This window comes from Bombina bombina, chromosome 6, assembly GCF_027579735.1.
Source record: "Bombina bombina isolate aBomBom1 chromosome 6, aBomBom1.pri, whole genome shotgun sequence".
Taxonomy (NCBI): domain Eukaryota; kingdom Metazoa; phylum Chordata; class Amphibia; order Anura; family Bombinatoridae; genus Bombina; species Bombina bombina.
In genome coordinates this window covers 475,280,525-475,302,218 of record NC_069504.1, presented here as the reverse complement: position 1 = coordinate 475,302,218, position 21,694 = coordinate 475,280,525, and the positions used below count along the sequence as shown (strand labels likewise).

Here is a 21,694-nt window from a genome sequence, read left to right as displayed (position 1 = left end):
TCCTTTGAAGGAACAGCTTTGCACTAATGACAGCTAGCTGAACACATCTAGTTAGCCAATTACAAAAGACAAATGTGTGCAGGCACCAAACGGCAGCTAGCACCCACTAGTGTAGGATATGTGCGTGTTCTTTTTCAACAGGGGATACCAAGAGAAAGAAGCACATTTGAAAATAGAAATCAATTTAAAAGTATCTTAGAATTACATGCTCTATCTGAATCATGCAAGTTTAATTTTGACTTTCCTATCCCTTTAACATAGATCTGGTATAATTGAACAAAAATTGAAGCCAGAAAATTAACAGTCAGGTCCCAGGGACATAAAACTCTACATATTACCGCTTACATTTTGAAAGTAAGTCCCTTTTCTCCAACATTGGTGTGTCCGGTCCACGGCGTCATCCTTACTTGTGGGATATTCTCTTCCCCAACAGGAAATGGCAAAGAGTCCCAGCAAAGCTGGTCACATGATCCCTCCTAGGCTCCGCCCACCCCAGTCATTCTCTTTGCCGTTGCACAGGCAACATCTCCACGGAGATGGTTAAGAGTTTTTTGGTGTTTAAATGTAGTTTTTATTCTTCTATCAAGTGTTTGTTATTTTAAAATAGTGCTGGTATGTACTATTTACTCTGAAACAGAAAAGGATGAAGATTTCTGTTTGTAAGAGGAAGATGATTTTAGCAGACAGTAACTAAAATCGATTGCTGTTTCCACACAGGACTGTTGAGATGAAGTAACTTCAGTTGGGGGAAACAGTTAGCAGACCTTTCTGCTTAAGGTATGACTAGCCATATTTCTAACAAGACCATGTAATGCTGGATGGCTGTCATTTCCCCTCATGGGGACCGGTAAGCCATTTTCTTAGTCAAATATAAAAGAATAAAGGGCTTAAAAAAGGGCTTAAAAACTGGTAGACATTTTTATGGGCTAAAACGATTGCTTTATTGGGGCATATTATGCAGATTCTAGCTAATAATTGGCATTATAATCTTGGGGAACGTTTAAAAAATGGCAGGCACTGTGTTGGACACCTTTTTTAGTCTGGGGGCCTTTCTAGTTATAGACTGAGCCTCATTTTCGCGCCATTACTGCGCAGTTGTTTTTCTGGAGAGCAAGGCATGCAGATGCATGTGTGAGGATCTAAGAATCACTAAAAAAGCTTCTAGAAGGCGTCATTTGGTATCGTATTCCCCTCTGGGCTTGGTTGGGTCTTAGCAAAGCATATAGCTGGGACTGTATAGGGGTTACATTTGAAAACGGCTCCGGTTCCGTTAATTTAAGGGTTAAAGCTCTGAAATTTGGTGTGCAATACTTTTAATGCTTTAAGACACTGTGGTGAAATTTTGGTGAATTTTGAACAATTCCTTCATACTTTTTCACATATTCAGTAATAAAGTGTTTTCAGTTTGAAATTTAAAGTGACAGTAACGGTTTTATTTTAAAACGTTTTTTGTGCTTTGTTGACAAGTTTAAGCCTGTTTAACATGTCTGTACCATCAGATAAGCTATGTTCTATATGATTCCTCAAATGAGGGGAGTAAACATGATACTACATCATCCCCTACTGTGTCTACACCAGTTATGCCCACACAGGAGGCCCCTAGTACATCTAGTGCGCCAATACTTATTACCATGCAACAATTAACGGCTGTAATGGATAACTCCATAGCAAATCTTTTATCCAAAATGCCTACTTATCAGAGAAAGCGCGATTGCTCTGTTTTAAACACTGAAGAGCAAGAGGACGCTGATAACTGTTCTGACATACCCTCACACCAATCTCAAGGGGCCATGAGGGAGGTTTTGTCTGATGGAGAAATCTCAGATTCAGGAAAAATTTCTTATCAAGCTGAACCTGATGTTGTGACATTTAAATTTAAATTAGAACATCTCCGCGCACTGCTTAAGGAGGTGTTATCTACTCTGGATGATTGTGACAATTTGGTCATTCCAGAGAAATTATGTAAGATGGACAAGTTCCTAGAGGTTCCGGTGCCCCCCGACGCTTTTCCTATACCCAAGCGGGTGGCGGACATAGTAAATAAAGAGTGGGAATGGCTCGGCATACCTTTTTGTTCCCCCCCCTATATTTAAGAAATTGTTTCCTATAGTCGACCCCAGAAAGGACTTATGGCAGACAGTCCCCAAGGTCGAGGGGGCGGTTTCTACTCTAAACAAACGCACTACTATTCCTATCAAAGATAGTTGTGCTTTCAAAGATCCTATGGATAAGAAATTAGAGGGTTTGCTTAAAAAGATTTTTGTACAGCAAGGTTACCTTCTACAACCAATTTCATGCATTGTTCCTGTCACTACGGCAGCGTGTTTCTGGTTCGAGGAACTAGAAAAGTCGCTCAGTAAAGAATCTTCGTATGAGGAGGTTATGGACAGAGTTCAAGCACTTAAATTGGCTAACTCTTTTGTTTTAGATGCCGCTTTGCAATTAGCTAGATTAGCGGCGAAAAATTCAGGGTTTGCTATCGTGGCGCGCAGAGCGCTTTGGCTAAAGTCTTGGTCAGCGGATGTGTCTTCCAAGACAAAATTGCTTAACATTCCTTTCAAAGGTAAAACATTATTTGGACCTGATTTGAAAGAGATTATTTCAGACATCACTGGGGGAAAGGGCCACGCCCTCCCACAGGATAGGTCTTTTAAGGCTAAAAATAAGCCTAATTTTCGTCCCTTTCGCAGAAACGGACCAGCCTCTAATTCTGTATCCTCTAAGCAAGAGGGTAATACTTCACAACCCAAACCAGCCTGGAAACCAATGCAAGGCTGGAACAAGGGTAAGCAGGCCAAGAAGCCTACCACTGCTACCAAAACAGCATGAAGGGATAGCCCCCGATCCGGGACCGGATCTAGTGGGGGGCAGACTTTCTCTCTTTGCTCAGGCTTGGGCAAGAGATGTTCAGGATCCTTGGGCGCTAGAAATAGTTTCTCAAGGTTATCTCCTGGAATTCAAGGAACTACCCCCAAGGGGAAGGTTCCACAGGTCTCAATTATCTTCAAACCAAATAAAGAGACAGGCGTTCTTACATTGTGTAGAAGACCTGTTAAAGATGGGAGTGATACATCCAGTTCCAATAAGAGAACAAGGAATGGGATTTTATTCCAATCTGTTCATAGTTCCCAAAAAAGAGGGAACATTCAGACCAATTTTGGATCTAAAGATCCTAAACAAATTTCTCAGGGTACCATCGTTCAAAATGGAAACTATTCGAACGATCCTACCTACTATCCAGGAAAATCAATTTATGACTACCGTGGATTTAAAGGATGCGTACCTACATATTCCTATCCACAAGTAACATCATCAGTTCCTAAGGTTCGCATTTCTGGACAAGCATTACCAGTTTGTTGCACTTCCATTCGGATTAGCCACTGCTCCAAGGATTTTCACAAAGGTACTAGGGTCCCTTCTAGCGGTTCTAAGACCAAGGGGCATTGCAGTAGTACCTTACTTGGACGACATCCTGATTCAAGCGTCGTCCCTGTCAAAAGCAAAGGCTCATACGGACATCGTCCTAGCCTTTCTCAGATCTCACGGATGGAAGGTGAACAAAGAAAAAAGTTCTCTGTCCCCGTCAACAAGAGTTCCCTTCTTGGGAACAATAATAGATTCCTTAGAAATGAGGATTTTTCTGACAGAGGTCAGAAAATCAAAACTTCTAAGCTCTTGTCAAGTACTTCATTCTGTTCCTCGTCCTTCCATAGCGCAGTGCATGGAAGTAATAGGATTGATGGTTGCAACAATGGACATAGTTCCTTTTGCACGAATTCATCTAAGACCATTACAACTGTGCATGCTCAGACAGTGGAATGGGGATTATACAGACTTGTCTCCGACGATTCAAGTAGATCAAAAGACCAGAGATTCACTCCGTTGGTGGCTGACCCTGGACAATCTGTCACAGGGAATGAGCTTCCGCAGACCAGAGTGGGTCATTGTCACGACCGACGCCAGCCTAGTGGGCTGGGGCGCGGTCTGGGAATCCCTGAAAGCTCAGGGTCTATGGTCTCAGGAAGAGTCTCTTCTCCCGATAAACATTCTGGAACTGAGAGCGATATTCAATGCTCTCAGAGCTTGGCCTCAACTAGCAAAGGCCAAATTCATAAGGTTTCAGTCAGACAACATGACGACCGTTGCATATATCAATCATCAGGGGGGAACAAGGAGTTCCCTGGCGATGAAAGAAGTGACCAAGATAATTCAATGGGCGGAGGATCACTCCTGCCACTTGTCTGCGATCCACATCCCAGGAGTGGAAAATTGGGAAGCGGATTTTCTGAGTCGTCAGACATTCCATCCGGGGGAGTGGGAACTCCATCCGGAAATCTTTGCCCAAATAACTCAATTATGGGGCATTCCAGACATGGATCTGATGGCGTCTCGTCAGAACTTCAAGGTTCCTTGCTACGGGTCCAGATCCAGGGATCCCAAGGCGACTCTAGTAGATGCACTAGTAGCACCTTGGACCTTCAACCTAGCTTATGTATTCCCACCGTTTCCTCTCATCCCCAGGCTGGTAGCCAGGATCAATCAGGAGAGGGCCTCTGTGATCTTGATAGCTCCTGCGTGGCCACGCAGGACTTGGTATGCAGACCTGGTGAATATGTCATCGGCTCCACCATGGAAGCTACCTTTGAGACAGGACCTTCTTGTTCAGGGTCCATTCGAACATCCGAATCTGGTTTCCCTCCAACTGACGGCTTGGAGATTGAACGCTTGATTTTATCAAAGCGTGGGTTTTCAGATTCTGTAATAGATACTCTGATTCAGGCTAGAAAGCCTGTAACGAGAAAAATTTACCATAAAATATGGAAAAAATATATCTGTTGGTGTGAATCTAAAGGATTCCCATGGAACAAGATAAAAATTCCTAAGATTCTATCCTTTCTACAAGAAGGTTTGGAGAAAGGATTATCTGCAAGTTCTCTAAAGGGACAGATCTCTGCTTTATCTGTTTTACTTCACAAAAGACTGGCAGCCGTGCCAGATGTTCAAGCATTTGTTCAGGCTCTGGTTAGGATCAAGCCTGTTTACAGACCTTTGACTCCTCCCTGGAGTCTAAATCTAGTTCTTTCAGTTCTTCAAGGGGTTCCGTTTGAACCCTTACATTCCGTAGATATTAAGTTATTATCTTGGAAAGTTTTGTTTTTGGTTGCAATTTCTTCTGCTAGAAGAGTTTCAGAGTTATCTGCTCTGCAGTGTTCTCCGCCCTATCTGGTGTTCCATGCAGATAAGGTGGTTTTGCGTACTAAGCCTGGTTTTCTTCCGAAAGTTGTTTCCAACAAAAATATTAACCAGGAGATAGTTGTACCTTCTTTGTGTCCGAATCCAGTTTCAAAGAAGGAACGTTTGTTACACAATTTGGACGTAGTCCATGCTCTAAAATTCTATTTAGAGGCTACTAAAGATTTCAGACAAACATCTTCCTTGTTTGTTGTTTATTCTGGTAAAAGGAGAGGTCAAAAAGCGACTTCTACCTCTCTTTCCTTTTGGCTTAAAAGCATTATCCGATTGGCTTATGAGACTGCCGGACGGCAGCCTCCTGAAAGAATCACAGCTCACTCCACTAGGGCTGTGGCTTCCACATGGGCCTTCAAGAACGAGGCTTCTGTTGACCAGATATGTAAGGCAGCGACTTGGTCTTCACTGCACACTTTTGCCAAATTTTACAAATTTGATACTTTTGCTTCTTCGGAGGCTATTTTTGGGAGAAAGGTTTTGCAAGCCGTGGTGCCTTCCATTTAGGTGACCTGATTTGCTCCCTCCCTTCATCCGTGTCCTAAAGCTTTGGTATTGGTTCCCACAAGTAAGGATGACGCCGTGGACCGGACACACCAATGTTGGAGAAAACAGAATTTATGCTTACCTGATAAATTACTTTCTCCAACGGTGTGTCTGGTCCACGGCCCGCCCTGGTTTTTTAATCAGGTCTGATGAATTATTTTCTCTAACTACAGTCACCACGGTATCATATGGTTTCTCCTATATATATATATTTCCTCCTGTCCGTCGGTCGAATGACTGGGGTGGGCGGAGCCTAGGAGGGATCATGTGACCAGCTTTGCTGGGACTCTTTGCCATTTCCTGTTGGGGAAGAGAATATCCCACAAGTAAGGATGACGCCGTGGACCGGACACACCGTTGGAGAAAGTAATTTATCAGGTAAGCATAAATTCTGTTTTTAAATCATAAGCATATTTACCTAAAAAAACTTTCAAAATTTAAGCAGTACTGGAGACTTATGTCGCTTTTAAAGGTACTGTTTGCTCAATATTAAAGGGACAGTCTAGTCAAAATGTATCTATCTTTCTCCAACATTGGTGTGTCCGGTCCACGGCGTCATCCATTACTTGTGGGATATTCTCCTCCCCTATAGGGAATGGCAAGGAGAGCACACAGCAAGAGCTGTCCATATAGCTCCGCCCCCCAGTCGTTCTCCTTGCCGCTCTGAACAAGTAGCATCTCCACGGGGATGGTGAGGAGTTTGTGGTGTTAGTTGTAGTTTTTTATTTCTTCTATCAAGAGTTTGTTATTTTGAAATAGTACTGGTATGTACTATTTACTCTGAAACAGAAAGAGATGAAGAGTTTTGTTTAAAAGAGGAGTATGATTTTAGCAGCAGTAACTAAAATAAATTGCTGTTCCCACACAGGACTGTTGAGCTGAGAGAACTTCAGTTGGGGGGAACAGTTTGCAGACTTTTCTGCTCAAGGTATGACTAGGTATTTTTCTAACAAGACTGTGTAATGCTGGAAGGCTGGCATTTTCCCTCATGGGGATCGGTAAGCCATTTTCTTAGACTCAGAAAGAATAAAGGGCTTAGTATGGGCTATTAACTGGTGACACTCTTTAGGGCTAAATCGATTGTTTATTTAAGTTGTTTTTTTTTAAAGTTTGAAGTAGTTTTCACACTTTTATTGTTTGGGGAACGTTTTTATCGCCAGGCACTAGTTAAGACACCTTCCCAGTCAGGAAGGGCCTTTCACTGTAGTAGGCAGAGCTTCATTTTCGCGCCATTATTGCGCAGTTTCTTTTGAGTGCAGTGCATGCAGCTGCATGTGTGAGGGTCTGGTATCCACTGAAAACGTTCCTAGAAGGCTTGAATTGGTATCGTATACCCCCCTGGGATAGGTGAAGTCGCAACAAAGGCTGTGGCTGGGACTGTAGTGGGGTTAAAATTGCAAACGGCTCCGGTTTCTCTCTTCCGGGTGCAATACTTTGAATGCATTAAGACACTGTGGTGAAAATTTGGTAAAGATTGGATAATTCCTTCATAGTCTTTCACATATTCAGTAATAAAGTGTGCCCTGTTTAACATTTAAAGAGACAGTAACGGTTTTGTTTTAAAACGGTTTTTGTGCTTTATTTACCAGTTTAAGCCTGTTTAACATGTCTGTACCTTCAGATAGATCATGTTCTGTATGTATGGAAGCCAATGTGGTTCCCCCTTCAAATATATGTGATAATTGTGCCATGGCGTCCAAACACAGTAAGGACAGTACTGTCACAAATAGTAAGGTTGCCCAGGATGATTCCTCAGATGAAGGAAGTAGGGATAGTTCTACATCTTCTCCTTCTGTGTCTATACCAGTTATGCCCGCACAGGCGACCCCTAGTACTTCTAGCGCGCCAATGCTTGTTACTATGCAACAATTGACGGCAGTAATGGATAACTCCGTAGCTAATATTTTATCCAAAATGCCAGCATTTCAGAGAAAGCGTGATTGCTCTGTTTTAAACACTGTAGAGCAGGAGGGCGCTGATGATAATTTTTCTGTCATACCCTCACACCAGTCTGAAGTGGCAGTGAGGGAGGGTTTGTCAGATGGAGAAATTTCTGATACAGGAAGAATTTCTCAGCAGGCAGAACCTGATGTTGTGACATTTAAATTTAAATCAGAGCATCTCCGCGCATTACTTAAGGAGGTGCTATCTACTCTGGATGATTGTGACAATCTGGTCATCCCAGAAAAATTGTGCAAGATGGACAAGTTCCTAGAGGTCCCGGTGCACCCTGATGCCTTTCCGATACCTAAAAGGGTGGCGGACATAGTGAATAAGGAGTGGGAGAAGCCAGGCATACCTTTTGTCCCTCCTCCTATATTTAAGAAATTGTTCCCTATGGTCGACCCCAGGAAGGACACATGGCAAACAGTTCCTAAGGTCGAGGGGGCGGTTTCTACACTAGCCAAACGCACGACCATTCCCATTGAGGACAATTGTGCTTTCAAAGATCCTATGGATAAAAAATTGGAGGGTTTGCTTAAAAAGATTTTTGTACAGCAAGGTTACCTCCTTCAACCTATTTCGTGCATTATTCCTGTCACTACAGCGGCGTGGTTCTGGTTCGAGGAACTGGAAAAGTCGCTCAGTAGGGAGACTCCGTATGAGGAGGTCATGGACAGAATTCACGCACTTAAGTTAGCTAATTCCTTTATTTTAGACGCCGCTTTGCAGTTAGCGAGATTAGCGGCGAAAAATTCAGGGTTTGCAATTGTGGCGCGCAGAGCGCTCTGGCTAAAGTCTTGGTCAGCGGATGTATCTTCCAAGACAAAATTGCTTAATATCCCTTTCAAAGGTAAGACCCTTTTTGGGCCAGAATTGAAAGAAATTATTTCAGACATCACTGGGGGAAAGGGCCATACCCTCCCACAAGATAGGCCTTTCAAGGCTAAGAATAAGTCCAATTTCCGTTCCTTTCGCAATTTCAGGAACGGACCGGATTCCAACTCTGCAGCCTCTAGACAAGAGGGTAACGCTTCCCAGACTAAACCAGCTTGGAAACCAATGCAAGGCTGGAACAAGGGTAAACAGGCCAAGAAGCCTGCTGCTGCTACCAAAACAGCATGAAGGAGTAGCCCCCGATCCGGGACCGGATCTAGTAGGGGGCAGACTCTCTCTCTTTGCTCAGGCTTGGGCAAGAGATGTTCAGGATCCCTGGGCACTAGAAATAGTCTCTCAGTGTTATCTTCTAGAATTCAAGGAACTACCCCCAAGGGGAAGGTTCCACATGTCTCACTTATCTTCAAACCAAATAAAGAGACAGGCATTCTTACATTGTGTAGAAGACCTGTTAAAGATGGGAGTGATACACCCAGTTCCAACTGTGGAACAAGGTCAGGGGTTTTACTCAAACCTGTTTGTAGTTCCCAAAAAAGAGGGAACTTTCAGACCAATTCTGGATTTAAAAATTCTAAACAAATTTCTCAGAGTTCCATCGTTCAAAATGGAAACCAATCGAACAATTTTACCTACAATCCAGGAGGGTCAATATATGACTACCGTGGATTTAAAGGATGCGTATCTACATATTCCTATCCACAAAGATCATCATCAGTTCCTAAGGTTCGCCTTTCTGGACAAACATTATCAGTTCGTGGCTCTCCCATTCGGACTAGCCACTGCTCCCAGAATTTTTCACAAAGGTGCTCGGGTCCCTAATTCAAGCGTCGTCTCTTTCCAAGGCAAAGGCTCATACAGACATTGTTCTAGCCTTTCTCAGATCTCACGGGTGGAAGGTGAACGTAGAAAAGAGTTCCCTGTCTCCGTCGACAAGAGTTCCCTTTTTGGGAACAATAATAGATTCTTTAGAAATGAAGATCTTCTTGACAGAGGTCAGAAAGTCAAAGCTTCTAAACGCGTGTCAAGTTCTTCTCTCTATTCTGCAGCCTTCCATAGCTCAGTGCATGGAAGTAGTAGGGTTGATGGTTGCAGCAATGGACATAGTTCCTTTTGCTCGAATTCATCTAAGACCATTACAACTGTGCATGCTCAAGCAGTGGAATGGGGACTATACAGACTTGTCTCCAAAGATTCTAACAGACCAGAGTGGGTCATTGTCACGACCGACGCCAGTCTATTAGGCTGGGGCGCGGTCTGGGATTCCCTGAAAGCTCAGGGTTTATGGTCTCGGGAAGAGTCTCTTCTCCCGATCAACATCCTGGAACTGAGAGCGATATTCAATGCTCTCCGTGCTTGGCCTCAACTAGCGAAGGCCGGATTCATAAGATTCCAGTCAGACAACATGACGACTGTAGCTTACATCAACCATCAGGGTGGAACAAGGAGTTCCTTGGCGATGAGAGAGGTATCCAAAATCATCAAATGGGCGGAGGATCACTCCTGCCACCTATCTGCAATCCACATCCCAGGAGTAGACAACTGGGAGGCGGATTATCTGAATCGTCAGACTTTCCATCCAGGGGAGTGGGAACTCCACCCGGAGGTGTTTGCCCAGTTGACTCAATTATGGGGCATTCCAGACATGGATCTGATGGCGTCCCGTCAGAACTTCAAGGTTCCTTGCTACGGGTCCAGATCCAGGGATCCCAAGGCGACTCTAGTGGATGCATTAGTAGCGCCTTGGTCGTTCAACCTAGCTTATGCGTTTCCACCGTTCCCTCTCCTTCCCAGGCTTGTAGCCAGGATCAAACAGGAGAAGGCCTCTGTGATTCTGATAGCTCCTGCGTGGCCGCTCAGGACTTGGTATACAGACCTGGTGAATATGTCATTGGCTCTACCATGGAAGCTACCTTTGAGACAGGATCTTCTAGTACAAGGTCCATTCGAACATCCAAATCTAGTTTCTCTGCAGCTGACTGCTTGGAAATTGAACGTTTGATTTTATCCAAGCGTGGGTTTTCAGATTCAGTAATAGATACTCTGGTCCAAGCCAGAAAACCTGTGACTAGAAAGATTTACCATAAAATATGGAAAAGATATATCTGTTGGTGTGAATCCAACGGATACTCCTGGAGTAAGATTAAAATTCCTAAGATCCTCTCCTTTCTCCAAGAAGGTTTGGATAAGGGATTGTCAGCGAGTTCTTTAAAAGGACAGATTTCTGCTTTATCTGTCTTGTTACACAAACGACTGGCAGCTGTGCCAGATGTACAGGCTTTTGTACAGGCTTTGGTCAGAATCAAGCCTGTTTACAGACCCTTGACTCCTCCTTGGAGTCTAAATTTAGTTCTTTCAGTTCTTCAAGGGGTTCCGTTTGAACCCTTACATTCCATAGATATCAAGTTACTATCTTGGAAAGTTCTGTTTTTGGTTGCTATTTCTTCTGCTAGAAGAGTTTCTGAATTATCTGCTTTGCAGTGTGATCCACCCTATCTGGTGTTCCATTCAGATAAGGTTGTTTTGCGTACCAAGCCTGGTTTTCTTCCAAAAGTTGTTTCCAACAAGAATATTAACCAGGAAATAGTTGTTCCTTCTTTGTGTCCGAATCCAGTTTCAAAGAAGGAACGTTTGTTACACAATTTAGATGTAGTCCGTACTTTAAAGTTCTATTTAGAAGCAACAAAGGATTTCAGGCAAACTTCTTCTTTGTTTGTCGTTTATTCTGGTAAGAGGAGAGGACAAAAAGCTACTGCTACCTCTTTCTTTCTGGCTGAAAAGCATCATCCGATTGGCTTATGAGACTGCCGGACGGCAGCCTCCTGAACGAATCACAGCTCACTCTACTAGGGCTGTGGCTTCCACATGGGCCTTCAAGAACGAGGCTTCTGTTGATCAGATATGTAAGGCAGCGACTTGGTCTTCTCTGCACACTTTTGCCAGATTCTACAAATTTGATACTTATGCTTCTTCGAAGGCTATTTTTGGGAGAAAGGTTTTGCAAGCCGTGGTGCCTTCTGTTTAGGTAACCTGATTTGCTCCCTCCCTTCATCCGTGTCCTAAAGCTTTGGTATTGGTTCCCACAAGTAATGGATGACGCCGTGGACCGGACACACCAATGTTGGAGAAAACAGAATTTATGCTTACCTGATAAATTACTTTCTCCAACGGTGTGTCCGGTCCACGGCCCGCCCTGGTTTTTTAATCAGGTTTGAAAAATTTCTCTTTTTCTTTATACACTACAGTCACCACAGCACCCTATAGTTTCTCCTTTTTCTCCTAACCGTCGGTCGAATGACTGGGGGGCGGAGCCAGAGGGGGAGCTATATGGACAGCTCTTGCTGTGTGCTCTCCTTGCCATTCCCTGTAGGGGAGGAGAATATCCCACAAGTAATGGATGACGCCGTGGACCGGACACACCGTTGGAGAAAGTAATTTATCAGGTAAGCATAAATTCTGTTTTCATGATTCAGATAGGGCATGTAATTTTAAACAACTTTCCAATTTTATCATGAAATTTGCTTTGTTCTCTTGGTAATCTTTGTTGAAAGCTAAACCTAGTTAGGCACATATGCTAATTTCTAAGCTGTAAGGCCACCTCTTTTTATATAAATAAATTTTAGTTTAAGAAAAAGATGTTCCAATAGCAATCGGAACATAACAATAGGGGGATATTGACACACAGGTCCCCCATTAAATTAACACAGCAAAATAAATCGTAAAAATATTGAAAACTTAATACATCTCAAAGTGACACTGGAGGAAAATTGGAAAGTTGTTTAAAAAACAGGGACAGTCTAGTCAAAATCAAACTTTCATGATTTAGATAGAGTATGCATTTTTAAAGAGAGAAAAAAAAGAAGCTTACCTGTTTACCCTTTAGTGTGCAAAACAGTGATTTGTTAGCTCAGGGCAGGAACTCATTTACTTGTGGCTCGGATTGTCCTCCGTGATGAAAACCATAAAGGTAAACACAAGGCTTTTCAAAGGACTGCTCGGAAATAACCAAACCCTGCAACAATTTGTAATACATTGAGTTATAAATGTGTTTAAATTTTCTACGTGTAATGCATTTCCTAATTAACTTCATCCCCACAGTAGTGCTGCTCAAAGCATCCCCAGTGTACCAGCAACTGAAATACACAAATCGGCATCCAAACTATCGCCGGCAAAAACTCAGGGGAAAAAACCACACTGCAGAAGCCAAAACAGTTGCAAAGGAGCTTGCGATTCAGGAGCTTCAAACGGCAATTCCCGTACACAGATTGAGAACACCCCTTTACTGTGTCCGTTTCATCTGCAACCCATTCCTGAGTAAGAAATTGTTTTTTTATTTATTTTTTACTTATTTGAATTTTCTTAATTTTGTTCTACTTATACTCCAATTATACTCCAAATATAAAATATTTGTTCCAACTGAAACATAGAATGTGAATAGAGTTGAAAGTAAAAGGTACCCTCATTGTATAATATTTAATTCATTTTAGGTATATGTTGATAACCATTTTGAATATTTATTATTGTTATTGTTATTATCATCATCATCATCATCATCATCATCATCATCATCATCATCATCATCATCATGGAAACTGGAATTCCATTTAATATCTGAGAGGAAGTAATGAGTTGTTTATACAATTCTATCATCACACTCTGGATTAAATACTTGGGATCATGTTTGCTGTGATATTTAATAAGGCTGTCAAGTTCTTTCTCAAGTAAAAATTGCTACTGGCTATAGTATATGTAGCTGCACTAAAGCAGGCCAGGAACTGGACAAGTTTATGGGATGACAACACGTGCAGAATGTTCATTTCACTGCTTTATTTTTCTCTGTTTGTTTTTTTCCTTGCTTTTATGAACAGGTTTATTGTGACTTTGCGTCAGTTTTTCTCTTGTTAAGTGTATCCAGTCCACGGATCATCCATTACTTATGGGATATATTCTCCTTCCCAACAGGAAGTTGCAAGAGTCCACCCACAGCAAAGCTGCTATATAGCTCCTCCCCTAACTGCCATTACCAGTCATTCTCTTGCAAGTCTCAACATAGATAGGAGGTCGTGAGAGTGTGTGGTTTTTTATACTTAGTTTATTTCTTCAATCAAAAGTTTGTTATTTTTAAATGGCACCGGAGTGTGCTGTTTATCTCAGGCAGTATTTGGAAGAAGAATCTGCCTGCGTTTTTTCTATGATCTTAGCAGACGTAACTAAGATCCAGTTGCTGTTCTCACACATTCTGAGGAGTAAGGTACTTCAGAGGGGGAATGGCGTGCAGGTTTTCCTGCAAATAAGGTATGTGCAGTAAAATATTTTTCTAAGGAATGGAATTGACTAAGAAAATACTGCTGATACCGAAGTAATGTAAGTACAGCCTTTAAATGCAGTGAAAGCGACTGGTACCAGGCTGATTGATAGAGATATATGCTAAGGTATGTGCAGTAATATATTTTTCTAAGGAATGGAATTGACTAAGAAAATACTGCTGATACCGAAGTAATGTAAGTAAAGCCTTAAATGCAGTGATAGCGACTGGATCAGGCTTATTAATAGACATACATACTCTTATAAGAATGTGTTTTAAAACGTTTGCTGGCATGTTTAATCGTTTTTTAACATATGTTTGGTGATAAAACTTATTGGGGCCTAATTTTTCCACATGGCTGGCTTAAATTTTGCATAGAAACAGTTATAGGGAAGGTAATCCACAGCTCAGCTGTGGCAGTTTTGTTGTGTCTGTTTAAAAAAATGTCGTTTTTTTTTTTTAATCTGTTTTTTGCATTAAGGGGTTAATCATCCATTTGCAAGTGGGTGCAATGCTCTGTTAACTTATTACATGTACTGTAAAAATTTCGTTTGATTTACTGCCTTTTTTCACTGTTTTTCAAATTTTGACAAAATTTGTTTCTCTTAAAGGCACAGTAACGTTTGTTATATTTGCTTGTTAACTTGATTTAAAGTGTTTTCCAAGCTTACTAGTCTCTTTATTAGTTCTAACATGTCTAACATAGAGGAGGCTCTGTGTTTATTATGTTTAAAGCCATGGTGGAACCCCATTTTAGAATGTGTACCAGATGTACTGATTTCATGTTAAACAATAAAGATCATTTTTTGTATTTAAAAACATTATCACCAGAGGATTCTGTCGAGGGGGAAGTTATGCCGACTAACTCTCCCCACGTGTCAGACCCTTTGACTCCCGCTTTAGGGACTCACGCTCAAATGGCGCCAAGTACATCAAGGGCACCCATAGCGTTTATTTTACCAGAGGATTCTGTCGAGGGGGAAGTTATGCCGACTAACTCTTCCCACGTGTCAGACCCTTTGACTCCCGCTCCAGGGACTCACGCTCAAATGGCGCCCATAGCGTTTATTTTACAAGACATGGCAAAGGTTGTGTATAATACACTGGCAGCAGTATTAGTCAGACTACCTGAAATTAAAGGAAAGCAAAACAGCTCTGGGGGTAGATACAGAGCATACAGACGCTTTAAGAACCATGTCTGATACTACCTCACAATATGCTTAGTCTGTGGGTGATATTTGTGACTCAGGGAAGATGATTTAACCTGATTCTGATATTTCTACATTTAAAATTTATGCTTGAGAACCTCCACTTGTTGCTCAGGGAGGCTTTAGCTGCTCTGAATGAATGTGTACAATCGCAGTGCCAGAGAAATTGTGTAGACTGGATAAATAATATGCAGTGCCGGTGTGTACTTATGAAAAATTTTAGTAAACCTCTTTAGGTATTGGAAAAACATAAGGAATGGGATAGACCAGGTGTGCCGTTCTCTTCCCCTCCTATTTTTTAGAAGAATGTTTTCTAATAGTTGCCACCACACGGGACTTATGGCAGACAGTTCCTAAGGTGGAGAGAAGAGTTTCTACTCTAGCTAAGCGTACCACTACCTCTGGCGAGGACTGTTGTGCTTTTTTAGATCCAATGGATAAAAAATGTTTATTCAACAAGGTTTTATCCTGCAGCCCCTTGCACGCATTGCTCCTGTCACTGCTGCTGCAGCGTTCTGGTTTGAGTCTCTTGATGAGGCTTTACAGGCTCCATTGGATGAATATATTTGACAAGCTTAGAGCACTTAAGCTAGCCAATTCCTTTGTTTTCTGATGCCTTTGTTCCTTTGACTAGACTAACGGCTAAGAATTCTGTTTTTTACTATACTGGCGCGCAGCTGTCGCGACTTTAATAAATAAGCTACTTAACTTCCCTTCAAGGGGCAGACCCTATTCAGGCCTAGTTTGAAGGAGATTATTACTTATATCACTGGAGGAAAAGATCATGCCCTTCCTCAGGACAGGTCCAAATCAAGGGACAAAAAAGGCCTAATTTTCGTGCCTTTCGAAAATTCAAGGCAGGTGTGGCATAAACTTCCTCTAAGGCAAAATAAGAGGGAACTTTTGCTCAGTCCAAGGCGGTCTGGAGACAACCGGACCTGGAACAAAGATAAGCAGGTCAAGGAGCCCTATCTGGTAACGGATCCTATAGGGGGCAGACTTCATTCTTCGCCCAGGCGTGGGCAAGAGATGCCCAGGATCCCTGGGCATTGGAAATTATACCCCAGAGATATCTTCTGGATTTCAAAGCTTTCCCCCCCAAAAAAGGGGAGTTTTTGCCTTTCACATTTATCTGCAAACCAGATAAAGAAAGAGACATTCTTGCATTGTGTACGTGACCCATTCAGTTCCAATAGAGGAACAGGGACACAGTTTTCCTCAAATCGGTTTGTGGTTCCCAAGGAAAGGAAACCTTCAGACCTATTTTGGATCTAAAAGATCTTAAACAAATTCTTTAGAATTCTATCATTTAAGATGGAAACTATTCGTACCATCTTAACTATGATCCAGGAGAGTCAATAGAGGACTACAATGGATTTGAAGGATGCTTATCCTCACATTACGATGCATAAAGATCACCATCGTTTTTTCAGGTTTGCCTTTCTAGACAGGCATTACCAGTTTGTAGCTCTTTCCTTTGGGTTAACTACAGCCCCTAGAATCTTTATGGAGGTTCTGGGGTCACTTTGGCGGTCCTTAGGCCGCGGGGCATAGAAGTGGCCCCTTATTTAGACCACATCCTGATACAGGCGTCAAACATCCAAGTTGCCAAGTCTCATACGGACGTAGTACTGGCATTTCTGAGATCGCATGGGTGGAAAGTGAACAAGGAAAGAGTTCTCTATCCCCAATATCAAGGGTTTCCCTCCTAGGGATTCTGATAGATTTTGTAGAAATTAAAATTTACCTGACGGAGTCCAGGTTGTCAAAGTTTCTAAATTTCTGCCGTGTTCTTCATTCCATCCGCGCCCTTTGGTGGCTCAGTACATGAATGTAATCGGCTTAATGGTAGCGGCAAGGGACATAGTACCGTTTGCACGCCTACATTTCAGACCACTGCAACTATGCATGCTCAGCCAGAGGAACGGGGATTACACAGATTTGTTCTCCTGTTAAATCCGGACCAAGAAACCAGAGATTCTCTTCTCTGGTGACTATCTCGGGTCCATCTGTCCAAGGGTATGACCTTCCGCAGGTCAGATGGGACAATTGTTACAACAGATGCCAGCCTTTTAGGTTGGGATACAGTCTGGAACTCCCTGAAGGCTCAGGGATAGTGGACTCAGGAGGAGACCCTCCTTCTAATGAATATTCTGGAACTGGGAGCGATATTCCATGCTCTTCAGACTTGGCCTCAGTTAGCAACTCTGAGGTACATCATATTTCAGTCGGACAATATCACGACTGTGGCTTACATCAACCATCAAGGGGGAACAGAAGTTCCCTAGCAATGTTAGAAGTCTTAAAATAATTCACTGGACAGAGACTCACTCTTGTCTAAAAGCTATCCCTATCCCAGGTGTTGAGAACTGGGAGGCAGATTTTCTAAGTCGTCAGACTTTTCATCCGGGGGAGTGGGAATTCCCTCCGGAGGGGTTTGCACAAGATCAAGCAGGAGAGTGCTTTGGTGCTTTTGACAGCGCCTGCGTGGCCACGCAGGACCTGGTATGCAGATCTGGTGGACATGTCATCCTTTCCACCACGGTCTCTGCTTCTGAGACAGGACCCTCTACCTCAGGGTCTTTTCAACCATCTAAATATAACTAATCTGAGATGGACTGCCTGGAGACAGAACGCTTGATGTTATCAAAGCATGGCTTCTCCGAGTCAGTAATTGATACCTTAATACAGGCATAAAAGCCTGTCTCTAGGAAAATTTAACATAAGATATGGTGTAAATATCTTATTGTTATGAATCCAAGGGTTACTCATGGAGTAAAGTCTGGATTCCCAGGATATTATCTTTTCTCCAAGATGATTTTGAGAAAAGGGTTGTCAGCTAGTTCTTTAAAAGGACAGATTTCTACTCTGTCTATTCTTTTGCACAAGCGTCTGGCAGGTATTCTAGACGTTCAGGCATTTGGTCAGGCTTTGGTTAGAACCAAGCCTGTGGTTAAAAATGTTGCTCCGCCATGGAGCTTAAAGCTGGTTCTTAAGGTTCTTCAAGGAGTTCCATTTGAACCTTTTCATTCCATAGATATCAAACTTCTATCTTGGAAAGTTCCTTTTTGGTAGCTATTTCCTCGGCTCATAGAGTCTCCGAGTTATCTGCGTTGCAATGTGATTCTCCTTATCTGGTTCTCCGTACGGATAAGGTAGTCCTGTGTACCAACCTGGGTTTTTACCTAAGGTGGTATCTAACAACAATATCACTCAAGAGATTGTTGTTCCATTCTTGTATCCTAATCCTTCTTCAAAGAAGGAACGTCTATTACACAATTTGGACGTGGTTCGTGTTTTAAAGTTTTACTTACAAGCTACTTCAGATTTTCATCAAACATTCACCTTGTTTGTTGTCTATTCTGGACAGAGGAGAGGTCAAAGGACTTCAGCAACCTCTCTGTCTTTTTGGTTAAAAAGCATAATTCATTTAGCTTATGAGACTGCTGGACAGCAGCCTCCTGAAGGGATTACAGCTCATTCTACTAGAGCTGTGGTTTTCACTTGGGCCTTTTTTAAATGTGGCTTCTGTTGAACAGATTACAAGACGGAGTCTTGGTCTGCGTTTCATACTTTTTCAAATTTAACAAATTTGATACCTTGCTTCTTCGGAGGCTATTTTTGGGAGAAAGGGTTTTTTACAGGCAGTGGTAACTTCCATTTAAGTACCTGCCTTGTCCCTCCCATCATCCGTGTACTTTAGCTTTGGTATTGGTATCCCATAAGTAATGGATGATCCGTGGACTGGATACACTTAACAAGAGAAAACATAATTTATGCTTACCTGATAAATTTATTTCTCTTGTAGTGTATCCAGTCCACGGCCCGCCCTGTCACTTTAAGGCAGGTAATTTTTCCATTAAACTACAGTCACCACTGCACCCTATGGTTTTCCTTTCTCTGCATGTTTTCGGTCGAATGACTGGTAATGGCAGTTAGGGGAGGAGCTATATAGCAGCTTTGCTGTGGGTGGACTCTTGCAACTTCCTGTTGGGAAGGAGAATATATCCCATAAGTAATGGATGATCCGTGGACTGGATACACTACAAGAGAAATAAATTTATCAGGTAAGCATAAATTATGTTTTTCCCTTGGTTTAGGTTTCTATTTTAAATTGCAACTTGATATGTTTTAGAATTGGATTTCTTTTTAGCATGTATTCAAAACATGAAAAGTATCACACCCAGCTGCATTCTTTCTAACTTTGTTTAAATAATTGTCTCATAATTAAAGGCTTATTGGGAAAGTGAACCAGTAAAACACCATATTGGAATGTGAGAACAATACTAATTACATCCACAACCCAAGGCATAGTGTAGAAACTGTATATTTTCACAGAATTTCTCTTGGCTCAGATTTTGTGGTTATCCGTGTTTGTGATCAGACTACAAGATTACAGTTTTCTTAGCATTTGGCATTTGATTGTGGATGTCACTCTTGGTTTTAGCAGCATTGTATAGCTTAATGTAAACCTAGTTACGGTTATTTCGTGGAAATTCATTGTACTTATCTAATTAAAATGTTCCCCCAATTTCATTATGAAGACTAGTTTCCCCTGAAGCGAATAAAATAAGTATTTTGTGTTACTGATAAAGAAACTAATCTTCATCTTCTTACTGGGATTCCGCAAATTCAAGAAATTGAAAATAAAGTGATAACTTATACAATGGTCACTGAATTGCTCTAACTCCCATTGTAATCATAATTTTCATATTTTTTTTTTAAATTTAAATACAAATGTTTTAAAAATGCCTAGTGCATAAAATGCTTCTGCAATATTGAGTCAAATATATAATCTTTAAATATTTAAATTGTTGCAGGCCAGAAGCTGCGTTAAAAAGTCTTGATGTGGAATTTAATCGAAATAAGGAGAGGCATCGCTTTTTCAAGGTAAAGATGCATACAGTTTAGCTACTCATCTTCTTGGAATACTATAACATGACATGTTGCTATCCCATTTCTAGACATATTGACATTTTTGTTTACTGCTTTTGAATTACCGTATTGTTCCGCATATAGGCCGCACTTTTTTCCCTTGATTTTGACCTTTAAAGTTGCAGTGCGGCCTATATGCGGGGCGCGGCCTATATTCGGCATTTTTTCTTGTTTTTTTTTTTATTTTGCTTAAACCTGCCTTTTATAGTAATAACCGGGTAAGGAATGTACCAGTAACTTATACAGTGGTATGGGTATGCAGTAATATGGTAGCCCTATATGTTAGAGTGATCCCTGAGCGAGTAACTACGGACTCTGCATGCCTTTGCGTTCAGACACAGCTCCTACTTTGATGTCATCATCATCTACAGCCACATCTGCCGCTCCGTCCCTGCAGACTGCAACGTCTGTGAAAGAAGCATTTAGCAACGTCTTTGGTTCACTCCTAGAAGACTGCTAATGCTTAGTCGCAGGTATTGGTAACATTAGCAGTCTTCTAGGAGTGAACCGAAGACGTTGCTAAATGCTTCTTTTACAGGCGTTGCAGTCTGCAGGGATGGAGCGGCAGATGTGGCTGTAGATGATGATGTCATCACAGTAGGAGCTGTGTGCTGAACGGAATGGCATGCAGAGTCCGTGGTTGATACAAGTACCCATGCAGAGTCCGTGGTTGATACAAGTACCCATGCAGAGTCCGTGGTTGATACAAGTACCCATGCAGAGTCCGTGGTTGATACAAGTACCGGTACAAGGAGGATGCTTATACCGGTAGGGTGATTATAGGAATGTGCCTTATGGGTATTGCAGTGTGGGTAGGGAGGAAGTGGGCAGAGCACAGGATGTCCCATGTTAGTCAGTTTTGCCTGTGATAATTTCAAATGTGAAAAAGCCTTTATTTAGCCATTATAGCTTTAATGCCTGAATAAAGTTTTTTTTTTTCACATTTGAAATTACCATACTAAGGAGTTCAGCATCTTTCCTTTGTTTTATTTTATACTCTTGGGTCTTGGGGAAGTGGAAAAGGATCCCCCTGGGAGCTGGCACCCTACATTGGGACTCTGCTGGTCTCACTTGCAAACATTGCAGCTTTAAAATTTTTAATTTCTTTAAAATGGCACCAAACTTTAAGGGTGCGGCCTATATTCAGGTGCGGCCTATATGCGGAACAATACGGTATTTTGTTTTGGATAATGTCACGTGATTTATTTAATGTTGTCAGTGATATCATTGAAAATGCCATGAACAGCTCTCAAAAGAGGTTGGGGGAGCTTAAATTGTAATATCCTGTGCATTTTAAAGGGACGTGAAACTTTCTTTCACGATTCAGATAAAGAATGCCATTTAAAAAAAGTTTCCAATTTTCTCCTATTAATTTTATTAATAATGTTGTTCTTTGCTGAAGAGATATCTAGATAGGTAGCTTGCACATGTCTGGAGCTCTACATGACAGGAAATAGTGCTGCCATTTAGTGCTCTTGCTAATGTATAACATTGTTGCAAAACTGCTGCTATATATTGCTGCAGACATGTGCACGCTCCTGAGCTTACTTTCCTGCTTTACAACAAGGATAACAAGAAAACAAAGAACATTTGATAATAGAAGTAAATCGGAAAGTTG

General features: G+C 41.8%; 1 protein-coding gene across 3 annotated transcripts in view; it reads left to right on the top strand.

Moving 5' to 3' along the window:
- IREB2 (iron responsive element binding protein 2) overlaps nucleotides 1–21,694 on the top strand; it is a gene marked incomplete in the record, with an annotated part of 432,524 nt that overhangs the window by 76,673 nt on the left and 334,157 nt on the right. For 2 of the 3 annotated variants that reach the window (XM_053717273.1, XM_053717271.1), the window contains 2 exon segments: nucleotides 12,727–12,942; nucleotides 19,962–20,031. In XM_053717273.1, the coding sequence (XP_053573248.1) occupies nucleotides 12,727–12,942; nucleotides 19,962–20,031 (286 nt within the window). 3 annotated transcript variants of the gene reach the window in all.